Source organism: Astyanax mexicanus, chromosome 6, assembly GCF_023375975.1.
Source record: "Astyanax mexicanus isolate ESR-SI-001 chromosome 6, AstMex3_surface, whole genome shotgun sequence".
NCBI lineage: Eukaryota > Metazoa > Chordata > Actinopteri > Characiformes > Acestrorhamphidae > Astyanax > Astyanax mexicanus.
Window position 1 is genome coordinate 39,501,109 of NC_064413.1, and position 12,622 is coordinate 39,513,730.

General features: G+C 39.8%; 1 protein-coding gene and 1 long non-coding RNA gene across 5 annotated transcripts in view; one reads left to right on the plus strand and one right to left on the minus strand.

Annotated features, from left to right (window-relative positions):
* Window positions 1-12,622, plus strand: part of LOC103022254 (uncharacterized) — a 61,057-nt gene that overhangs the window by 15,255 nt on the left and 33,180 nt on the right. The window lies entirely within an intron of this gene.
* Window positions 5,494-12,622, minus strand: part of sema6e (sema domain, transmembrane domain (TM), and cytoplasmic domain, (semaphorin) 6E) — a 173,675-nt gene continuing 166,546 nt past the window's right edge. For all 4 annotated transcript variants that reach the window (XM_015605915.3, XM_015605917.3, XM_015605916.3 and 1 more), the window contains one exon: window positions 5,494-10,217. In XM_015605915.3, coding sequence (XP_015461401.3) covers window positions 8,956-10,217 — 1,262 coding nt within the window. In that variant the 3' untranslated portion in view covers window positions 5,494-8,955. The remainder of the gene's footprint in view (window positions 10,218-12,622) is intronic.

A 12,622-nucleotide genomic window follows, 5' to 3' on the forward strand; every position in this document is an offset into this window, starting at 1 on the left:
AACTATTATTTAATTAAAATGATTTTTAAGAACAGCTAAACACAGTTCTGCAAGTCAAACGCGGAGGAGTTCACGTGCGAGAGAGAGAGAGAGAGAGAGAGAGAGAGAGAGATTTGCTTGTTCTACTCACGGGTGAAGGTTCTCTTTGATCTAGTCCCATTCATAATTCTGCAGCTCCCTCAGTGTTTTCTGCCGTATTTTGCGGCTAGCGCGAGCGCTTACAACTGACACCGCGGACCGCGAGGTGCCGCCGCGTTTGTGCCGAATCCGACTCTCTGCTGAATCTGACTCCCGCTTCGCGGACAGAATCGGCACAACACCCCCGCTGTAGAACTGCGGTAGTGAAAACAGCGCTTATAAATAAATTAGTTTAGTTTCACTTTCAGTTTTCGTTATTTTTTTTTAAATAAAAATATAATTAAAAAACAGACGCCTACATCTCGGACTATTTTCTGGAGCCCGGGTCGGATTTACGGGCGGGCCTCGGGTCATGTCGGGTTCGGGCAGAGAATCTAAGCTCTAGAGAGCTTGGACTCCGGAGAGCAATCTCCAGCTACAAAAAAACGCCAGCGGGCATCTAAAGTTTGGGAGCATTTCACGCAAAAGGGCAACAATGTGGTCCTCTGCCATACGTGCAAAAGGAGCACTTGAAGCGCAAACATCCAGGAGCACTATGTCAACAGAGTCACACAGTAAGTTACCGTTTACATCAGGGTCTCCGCGGGTGTCCTTAAAAAGACTTAAGGCTGTCTACCAAAGGTTTTAAACCTGCCACAGGCAGAAATTATACATTTTTGGTTTATATTTGTGCATGGCATTTCGCAGTTTCCAGAAACAGTAGCATTATTCATAAGTTCAGGTGTTTAGCTAAGCTAGCTGCCTTAAGTTATTTTAGCTAGCGCCGTCGGCGCTGCGGTGTCACACCATTTTCTGTCACCGTCGGAATTTTGTGACCAGTGCTCACGGTTATGAGCGTTCATTGGCAAAACGGAAGCTTTCTATACCTACACCTTACCCTCAGCCCTAAACTGAACCGTTTTGGCCAGTCGGGGTAAACATTAGAAACGAACACGTTTCGAATCGGCCAGTGCACCGGTCTGCTGAGAACTACTTGCCAGTGGTCACAAAATCTAGCGGTCACAGAAAACAGTGCAACACACGGTTGTGGTGTATGGGAGCTTATCCATTTTTAGCGTTATAGATCTAAACAACGTGCTGTACATGTAAGTGATTATAAGTGTGGGGTTTGGTTTAGTAGGCTTGTGTTGTTGTTGTTGTTGTTATTATATATAAATATAGTAATTTATCGTTTGCTTTAAAACGTAAAATAATTATTTAAATATGTTTCTCAATGAATAGATTAGTCGACTAATCGAAAAAAATAATCGTTAGAATAATCGTTTAAAAAATAATCGTTAGGGACAGCCCTAGTCATCGGTCTGTGCTGTTAGCTATTGTCCTGTTAGCATCTGTGCTGTGCTGTTAGATATTATCCTGTTAGCCATTGTTATCGCTCTGTGCTGTTAGATATTATCCTGTTAGACAATGTTATCGGCCTGTGCTGTTAGCTATTATCCTGTTAGCATCTGTGCTGTGCTGTTAGATATTATCCTGGTAGCATCTGTGCTGTGCTGTTAGATATTATCCTGTTAGCCAATGTTATCAGTCTGTGCTGTTGGCTATTATCCTGTTAGCATGTGTGCTGTGCTGTTAGATATTACCCAACTAGTGTTCGCTCTGCTCCACCGCTCTGTGATAACATTTTGATGAGTTTGTGATCAAGAACTACTAGTCTTTAGTATTTGTCTTTACTAATGCTCGTGTGAATGAATACAATAAAATCCTTAATGTTCCAACAACTAGTTTAAAGCCTACCCAAAAGTTTAGAAGCTGGTAGCTATGTCTAAGAAAGGACAAACAGTCTATAATTTTTTTTTTAACATAGTGTATGCTTGCTAAAGAAAAAGCTGCATCCAGTGACTGTGATTTAAACCAAAGCATTTATAGCCTATAGTGATCGCTTTTGTCAGATGCAGCAACCAAAAATCATACACACCGAGAGCCATTATTCCCACTAGTTAAAAATTCTTCCTTCAGAAAAACACTCATAAGTGTCAAGCCCTTTTCAACCATGCCAGCAACAAAATAACTGGATGACAAAGCACTTCAAGCTCTGCCTGTTAGCTTTCCATTAGTCACTCCTCCTTACATCAAATCTGCCAGTGCTTCAGCAGGGAACTGAGCAGCCCTCAAGTAAGGCAGAGGGACGGGTAATGATGGTTTAATGATGAAGGGTGATGGATAAAGGCAAGCTGATGTGTTTTATTAATGCTCTATTCAAATTGCAAGTAATCAAGCACTCCAGCAGCCTGATTAATCTTTCCATTTTCTCCTGCTTCATTATTTGACTGAGAGATAATTAACCCTGAACCTACCAATAAGGGTCTTTGAACCCCAGTCATGGTTTTCTTGTTTCTCTCCAGGAGGTTTATTTGACTCTGTTTTTGACATCATTTGGAAAATTGCATGCATAAAAGTCACATAAAACAAAGTGGTTTTGTGATCATTTCGTATCTGAACAAAGACATTTTATTCAGAGCTGTATAATATCAGTATCATCATATATCTAATTACCTTAAAATCAGCTTGATTCATTTTTTCTTGATTTGTCTTCTTCTTTGTGGTTGTCCTGATGTTCCATTTCAACAAGTTGAATATTCTGTTAAACTCAGAGAAATTAGAAGACGTGTGTTTTAACACTGAGCATCCAGAAATATTGTGTAGGCTGCAACTTTTAACCCACACTGACACATCTTGTTATTATAAACATCTGAGGTATATCACCCATTGACAAGATATGACAAGTTAGTAGAATTAAATTTCCAAGCTTTAGAATTTTTGTGTTATCTGTGACTGCAAGACTACCCAAAAATATATATAAAAATACAGACATTTCGTGATTGGAAGTTTACATATCTTTGCTCTCCAAAGAAAAAATTTTTTTTAGAACTTTCAATGGAACTCAATGTAAAAAAAATATTCCAAGACTTTTTAAAGCATTTCTATTGATTCATAATTCATAGATAGCTACTGGGTAAAAATGATGTGAACTTAAAAATGGACAAAAATAGAGATGCATGTTTTTCTTTGAACAGTATCAATATAATCAATGAACCATGAATATTATGAAAATATACAATTTTTGTTCGATTTATTTGAATCATTTCCTTTTTTGTTTTGTTTCTAGACTAAATCTTTAATAAAAAGGGTCAATACTTTATGCATCCATTTACATTATTAGTTTAGCTGAAAGTTCCCAAAATATCTGTTTAACTGTTAAAGGCTTTTTCACTTTTGGTTAATGATTGATTTACTACAGCACTGAATTATTTTTTATTTTTATTAAAAATTAAGGTTGTTAATAGTGAAATCACAGAGTTACTGGCTCTGTGATTAATTATTTTAAATTGATCACATGCATCACTTTTTGCAAAAAAAAGTATTTTAAACTGTGCAATTTAAATGAATTTTAGCTGAGGAGTAAATCAATAACTAACATAGAATTAGAAGCTCCCTGTAATAAACATCAGTCAGTAACAGATGCTGTAAATACTGTATACCTACCTAAAAAATGACAAAATATTTATAGTAGACATTCTCACATACCAGAGGTACTTTTCATTAGATTCTAGGCTACTCAAACATGTTATTAAAAATATCTATACTCAAAGACATTTAAATTAGTAGCTAAAATATGTTGCTCTGTAATAATAAAAAAGACCAGGAAATGTGAACAGAGTTAGGAGATTTGACCTTATTTTAATCAAATATTTACTTAATAATGTGCAAAATAATTAAAATAGTCCAAATACTATAACGAACTGGATGTTTTTGGGGCCTTGTGGACTTTTATTGTAAAGCCTAAAATGGCAGATTCTTTATAATTGATACTAACGGTTTTCTGGGCTGAATGAAGGGCTGATGTTTGGTAACAGGTGGATGGCACTGTGGAATGATATGTGGGTGACTGTAACAGTAGTGTTAATCTTTGTAATGCATTATTTTTCCTATGATTAATTAATCAAAATTAACTTGGTAATTTTACAGCCCACGTAGTTGCTTAATCTGCCTCGGAAAAAGAACACTTTAAAAAGATCCCTGAATGTTTAATATTGCTTAAAATATATTGTCTGCTGTTAGAGAAAATGCACACTTAATATGAACTAAGAGTCTGCTTTTCTCCCCTATGAAAAATAGTTGGAATTGCTTTAAATCATGGGCACCATGAGAATTTGGAGGTTTGGTTGAAGTAGCGCATAAAAGTCATAAGTGTTAAAGAGACCCCCTATCCCCACACAGCCCACAAAAGTTCTCGGCTCGTCAGCCCTCTTATTATTCTGCTGATGACAACCACCACAACAAAACAGCTTCTCGCAAAGAGAAGCACACTTGCAGTGTTTTGTTGATCCTCAGCACTGCTTCAGATCTCGAGCCAACAGCATTTGAAAATAACAAGACAACAGTGTGAGCATTTAATCTCGTCTGATTTGGAACATGAGAGCGAACTTAAGCGGCAAGCAGACTTGAAAAGAACTGAACTGATGGTCTGAGGTGGGATGACAGCAGTGGGTTTTTGCTGTAAGTGCAGGAGCACACATTTTTATCGTCTAATTTTCTTAAAAGAATATAAAGAGAAAACAGTGCTGTAGAAAGGCTACTGAAGTGGACTTAACTGTGATAGAAACAGAGGCTATGCATGATACACTATTTTACAATTATGACAAGGTCAGATCGTCCTGTTCGTTTCTTATTTCTAAAGCACTATGAAATATCAACACTAAGGAAGTTCTGGCCACAACAGACAAGAGGAGGATCACAGTGACTTTTTAGCAGGGTGTCTGCAAGTCATTTGGCCTTAATTTGTCTGAAAAGTTTTAAACCCACTCCTAAAGGTCTAAAAAATGCCACAGACAATAAATACAATTTTGGTTTTATTTCTGGACATTGCATTTTAAAGTTTTCAGATTTCAAGTTATGAATGAGTTTCACCTTTAAAACATAGAAATGTGTATGGAGCAGACGTATGGAGTTTTAGGTGTAGGTTTTAAGTGTATTTTCTTCTACCACAAATGCAGTCCTTCTTTGGAAGATGGTGGATACAAGTTAACTATGTGGTGTCCCCCCAGCACTCCTATTTTTTGTGTTGTGTATAAATGCTGGTTAGCTCTGTTCTAACTGGCTTTAAATGTAATAAAATAGCCTGTTGAAATGCGGGGTTAGAATAGCTATGTACAATAATTGTTAACAGCAGATAGCAGCAGTTTCTTCATAATGCACTCAGTGGGTGTGTCAGAATAAGGTGGATATGTTTTTATGCTTTTTTGCTTTGTTATTTTTTTGTTTTGTTTTTTTGTATTTATTTGTGGTTTCAAAAATTCAAAAGACAAAGCAAATTATGCAAACAGTGAAGTTACACAGTCCAAACAACCCGTGTTAGGTATTCTGATTTATTTCTGTTATAAGGAAAATACAATGGTATTCAAGAAAAGCAGAGGAGGGGAGATGCTGTGGCTCTATAGTCCCGCAGTAATCAGAACAGGACACTGCCTTCTGGACATCTCCATGGCATCCCCCTTTATTTACACTGTGCAATAACAAAAAACCTCAGCGGTCAGAGCAGATAAAGCAGACACAGACCATTCATTCCCTTTCCTTTAAAATCTCCATGGAAATTCAAAGAAACTACATTTTCTCTCCCCAATGCAAAGGCGACCTGTTCACACTCATCAGCACCACTGAAATGACAAACTTCACTTCAATAAGCAGCCACTTTGTGTTTTTTTTTATTATTTATTATAAACAGGCTTTCACTCAACAGTTGCCTACTTATCTATGTACGTTGCATATGTACGTTCAGCCACTTATTAAAATATGACATTGCATTTGGTTTCATTGGGGCAAAATACTGTAGCGCATCATAACAGGCAGCTGACTGGAGAGCTTAATTCAAGTGTACAGAGGAAAACTATTTCAGACCAGCACCAAGAATTCTACGCAGAACCAGACGCATCATTAGCACAAAGAGAAGCTAGAGGGGAGAGCTGTCCTTGAGAGCATTCACAGCCGCTCTGCCTGACAGTACAGCAGTGCAGCACGGCTCAGAGAGAGATGTTTCAACTCCAGCCAACTGATATATCCCCAACAAATTCGCACGCACGCACGCACGCGCACACACACACACACACACACTGTCACGGTCATGCAAATACCATGTCTCTCCAAAATGGCAACTTTACAGGAGAAGTAATAAATCTTGATGTTACTAGAGATAGGATGGGCAATATGACAAATTTTAGTGAATAGAGACAATGCACTTTTCTAAGCATATTGACTATATCAGTGCTCAACACCGACCACCTGTACATTTCAATTTACTGTACTCTCTGCTAAAGTGGTTCACATTTTTTAGTTCTGATCTAATTCTGATACACAACTGCACATTCCAGTACAAATCTGTTTTTATGTGGACTATAAAGGCTCTAACAGGCTGCAAAAAATCCTACTTTCCATCATTCAGTGTGTTGTGAAGTATAACAAACCGAATTTCAGATTGGCAATTAGATCAGCCCTGTTTCAGAAATGCAATAAGTGATTAATGACAATATTGGACTTGATGTCAATATAGGATCAGACTGAACTCATCTATAATTTTAGTACAGAGTGTATAATTAGTCCTGTTTTATTGGGAGTACTGCAGCAGATATTAAAACAAAGGATGTGATAATAATTGAACAGTAGTTTTTATCTGTTGCTACTGTCTCTACTGCATTTGGTCTGCCAATATGTGCATTATGAAAAGGTCCTAAAATGCATTGATATGTTTTTACCATATCACCCACCCATAATGTTAAGCCATTCCATTGTGTTTTAATTGGTCCATTCATTGTGAAATTTAAAAACAACAAAACTAAAACAACTGCCAGACTCTAATGATTATAATATATAGTGATAGAAAAAAGGAAAATTTAAGTTTTTGCATGACCGCAACAATATACCAAATCGCACAAAGTCCCAAGCCTCCCCTTCAAGCAGACAGATTAACAGAACCAAAATAATACTTATAATTTCCCACTGAGCTAAAGGTTTGGCCAAGCTCCATCAATTTTGATAAAAAAAACAAAAAACAAAAACATTATGATAAAAAAATAAAAAAATATGAATCCATTCTACCTGAATCCACTCATAACTGGACAACAATTAGTCCCTGTAGAACACTAAATGAATCTTCACACCAGCGTTGCTTGCAATCCATGTTTGGTGCATTGCATTAGTATACATGCACACACAGAGAAAGAACTGAAACAGAAACGGGGACAAAAAAAAATACTATAAAAAAAAACAGGCAGCTGCTGATCCAAATGTAATAGCTTCACACAGTAAGGGAATATTAAAAATGTCTAAATAGAAATATAAATCTACAATAGAATATTTATATTTATATATATGACACAGATATCAATGTTCTTAAAAAAAAATCTAATTAAACAATAAAGGTAGCGTCTCGACTTTGTTCTTCTCTCCTTCTTTAATTTCCTCAATCACCCCCTACCCACTACCCGCCCTGCCCCCAAATAGCACATATCATATTAAATAAGGCACAAATTTACACAAACAGAATTTGGCTAGTTATTGTTACTATATTTACACCAAATAGCTACAATGTTAAATATGATCAAATGAATTTTAATGTGGGAGTAGCTCAAATCCGGGGGTTACGCTCTGGCACACAGACTCCATTTTCACAGTTTAAGTCCTGTCTTGGACTTAATTTCACTTTCATTGGGGACTAGACATTGGAGGTTTTATGTTAATTAATTTTTTTTTTTTTAATCATAATTTGCGTCAGAAATTGGCCCATAATGTTAAGCATTAAGAGACACTGCTCTTTGGATTATATTAAATGATCTGATTACATTCCTCTTACACACATCTATATTCACAGCAGGGAATATTAATAAAAAAAATTATAAAGAAAAACAAATAAAAAAAACTTTCTCTAGCCATGCTTTTGGTCACCAGACGTTTCAACTGAATTACAATTACAATTTTTTCAAAAAACATTTTGGCTACATTACACTAAAGGTGGGCAGTGCTGTTGTTGGAAAAAGTAATGAAAGTAATGGTGGACAGGTTATTGCTCATGTGTTTTATCAAGAGATTTTCATTTGGAGTGTAAAAGATCACCGGAAGGGCTGTTCAACAACGTGTTTACTTCTCAAAATAAGGCAAAGAGCTACTTTCAGAGGAGATCATCCATTTGTTCATCAGGATACATATACTGTGTATGTATATGTATACATATACTGTGTAGATATGAACACACATATATATACACACACACATGCATATATACACGTTTCTAGCTGGGGTCAGTACAGTCTGTCAACTCTACATCAACAGAATAGTTAAGCCAAAGCAAGAGATCAGAATCACATAAGGCTCAAGCCCACTTGTTAGCTTAGTCCAGGTCCCAGCCTCAGAATTAGTGACACCATAATCGAGAGTTCAGGAGAACACTTAAAAAGCCACACTCAACACAGTGGCAGCCTAGAACAAGATGAGTGCCGTTCCATTCTCTTCTAGGTCCTTACCTTCTATAAGCGAATAGCTGAGCAATACCAATATGGTACAAATATATCCATGAGACACAAAGAAAAGCAAAACAACAAAAAGAGTTTTAAGTTTAAATGTAAAGTCGACAACACTGGCAGCCATTATCAAATCGTGAGGGGTTGTTGTTCTGAATCCAATTCTCAGTGGTTAGTGCAGCATTTCGGCAAAAGCTGTCCAAAGACGCACTTAAGAAATCTATTGGCTCTACACACGTTCTCTGCACGCGTGTAGATTTCCCCAGTCTTTAAGATCTGAAGTGCAGGTAAGTGAGTTCACCGGAGCTCAGTAGTTGAACTTTCCTGCCTGGTTGACTGGGGAGGTGGCAGGGATGAAGAGCGGCTTGGGTGGGACATCCGGTTTGAGCGAGGTGGTCCGGCGTACCACGGCCCCCCTGTGAACCTCAGGCTGCTCGCTGTAGCTGTGCTGGCGCTGCAAGTAACCATTGGAGATGAGCGGATGACGCACATCACTGCCAGTAGAGTTCATGCGGGACAGGAGAGGAGGAGGTGGGTGGTGGGAGCGGCGGCCGAAGCTGGGCTCACGGCACACCATCACCCCTCCTCCTCCACCGGACATGAGGGAATGGCGCTGGGAGCCGTGGCGAGACACTCTCTCCAGTGTAGACTGGTGCTGAGGAGGCATGTCAGGAGGGACATCCATGCGACGGGTCAGACTGTCTCTGGGCAGGGTGGAGGAGCTGTAGTAGGGCGCAGACTCTGTTTCGGGGATTTGAGGCTGCACACGGTTGGCGAATGCCATTTGGCCTGCATTGGCTGACATGGATGAGGTGAGGACTGTGGGGGTTTTCCCGGTGGCCACGTTGATCTCGTGGATATGCTTTAGAAGCTCGTCGAGTGAGGTAACATCAACGATCTTGTGTGGGTAGCAGTGTTGTGGCTGGCTGGGCACTCGCTCTGTGTTGTGGATCTTCCGCTCCTCTGGGTGCATGGAGCCCCCCAGAACCTGCCTGCTAACCAGCCCGTGGGAGTAGGGGTAAACCTGCTGATGGACGCCAGAGCTGGGCCTGGATCCTACTGAGTTGTGGGACTTTGGCTCTTTGGCATTGTTGCAATTCTGGTTTTTCTCCCACTGGTTCTTGAAGGCCTTCATGCTCTTGATGGGCAGCTCTGGCGTTGAATCAGGTGTAGGTAAACCGGACAGCTCAGAGGAATGGTGATGGTGAGGATGAATAAGCTCTGACATCACACCATGGTGGGCGGTCCTACGAGGCGGATGATCCTTCCCGTTCTGGAAGAAAGAGTTGTAGATCTTCGGGGAGGAAACCTCCAGCTTCTCCTCTTTACCCTGGCTCTCCAGCAGGCCGTTCAGCTTGGCCAGGCTGCGCAGAGACAGAGCATGAGGGATGGGAGCCTCCGGGTCCTTGGCAAGCCTCTTGGTCTTGTTGACATTGTGGTTGCAGTAACAGGAGACGAGGAAGCCGGAGAGAAAGGCGCCCAGGACGAAAGCCACAAGCACACACGCTATTAGCAGAGTGTAGTGAACACTGTGGTTGGATTTATCTGCTTCAGGGGGGCGGCGGACGCCTGCAGAGAGAAAGAGAAGGGGAAAGGGGTGGGGAGAGAGAAAACCGTAAAGTGAGTGCGGCAAGACATAAAAAGCACAGCAGGACAGTACTGGTGATATTTTGCTAAAACCCTCCCCCAAACTCTGAACTTGTAGACTTGGGAGGAACAAGCTGATTATTACCTTTACAGGTTAATTTCAAACACAGCAGAGAGCTGAAGAGGCTTCTGACCTCGACTACAAGCACAAAGGTTAAGGACTTCCTACTGGCTAATAAAGTTTTAAGACGCATTCGATGCATTTAGATTAGAACAAAAGCCCCAGCAGGCATCTAACCCTGCTCTATGAATTAAAAACTCCTGGGTAGGTGTAGGTCCCAAAAATAAATGCGCAGACTGCCTAAACCTATCTACTGCCAGTGCGTTCTAAGGATAGATATATAATGTGCATATGATTTGCTGGCATAGAATATTTTGCAGATTCCTTCAAAATAAGTGATTTGTGCAAATGTTAAGAGGAGACTTAACGAGATGACTTTAGAGGAGGCATGTGATGGTGGAAGTGCAGCTGAGTGGGTGGGATAACCAGTATAGCTAATTTGGGAAGAAAAAAGAGAAGAATAGACGAGATCTGTATTTTAATTAATACAGATTTACAATTATGTCATAGAACAGAACTAGCAGGAAATAATGTCCTATGATGTATGGAAACTATGTCCTATGGAAGCTTAAAAATATGGATATGGATTGTGGGGTCTCCTGTAGTAAAAATAATAGTCTGGTTTGTTCGCACTGACAAAAAAAAAAAAAAAAAGACATCGCCAGTCACAATCAGTACGGCCCAATGCACTGTCCACTGTGGAAGGTAATGTCTTCTATGATGTATTTCTAATACACACACGACCCTCTGGATTGGAGAACAGTAAATTCCTGCACAAATATGGATATTGAATATTTAATCAACTTGTCACACTCTAACAGAACTCACAAGAACTTCGATAATTTATGTCATCTTGCCACCATGAGCACACTGGTCAGTGTTCATCCTCACTCTCAAAAGAACACCTCACTACTTAAATAGCCAACACTTCATGATCATTTTACATACTGCTATTCCCTGACTGCCATCCTTTTGGCATGTCAGTATTGGTTCTACAATTTTCCTACAATTCCTTGTGTTTTATCTCACCCTGCAGGGGGTGGTGATGGGGGCTGCTGAGGGAGATGCTGTCTGGCTAATTTTAATGATTCTGAAATTAAAAATACATTAATAAACCGTGCCACCATATTATCTTAATGAGCTCCAGAAACCGAGGCCAGAGGTGATGGTTTCCACCACCTGCAATTTGAGATAATTAGCAAATCTCTCTGCCATCTGCACTGTCATTCTCGCCGCCCCCTCAGTGTCAACCCATTTTTCTTTGTGTTAGTGCAAGGGCGAGGGAAGTCGTGCCAAATTCTTGGCTTCCTAAATGAAGCGATTAGTTGTGCACAGCAGAAAATATTGGAAACTTCGAATTTGCATGGAAAAATAAGGTTGTAACTAATTTACAAACTGATGCATGCCTGTATCCACAATATAGAGAATTTATATGAAAAATCCTTTTATGTAATGAAGAGTGGGTGAGCTGGTGGTGCATGAGAGCGCTGATGGCATTAGACACTACTGCAGATGGTGCAGAGGGCTGAGACCTGAGCTAAAGCAAGCAGGGGCTTCCTGAGCATGCTTTATTTCAGGATGCTGAGGCAGGTACATACAGCATAGTCACTATAGGGCAGCGTGGGTGGATTACTAGAGGAGGAGGCAAAGAGAGAGGAAAAGAAAGAGAGAAAACAGGAGGCAGCAAGAGGGGGAGAGAGGGGAAAGAAGTGTTGTATTTTTATGCAGCTGCGAGCAAAAGTACAATTATGAATGCAGAATAAGTTTATGTGAGAGAAAACAAAAAGAAAACAAAAAGCAATGATAATCTTCCCCCAGGCATCAATACAAACACATTAAGAGCGCAGAGCAGGGCGTTTTGCTCACTATCATATGAGGGAAGCTTTCCAACAAACTTTTTTTTTTTACTAATAAATGCTTTTTCTGCTGTTTGGAGGTGAAAACTGGGAAGAGTTATAGCAAAATAAACTGCAGTATACAGCCGAGCATTCTCATAGCACATTGTGTCCTCTCGCTTTTTCTCTCTCCTGCACACACACGCACACTGGTTGTTTGGCAGGAGATTTATATAGGTCATGAAATTGTTGGAAAGAGTTGCTCCCACACGGCAGGTTTCTGTTTTTGGCTTTGATACATTCCAGAAAGCTCTTTTCTGTGTTTTATGAAAAAGAGATGCTGGGGTATCATGACTAGTGCAACATCTGCAGAGAAATTTCAGTGAGGACAGATAGATACTCTTTCTCTCCTCTCTTTTTCTCACACTTCC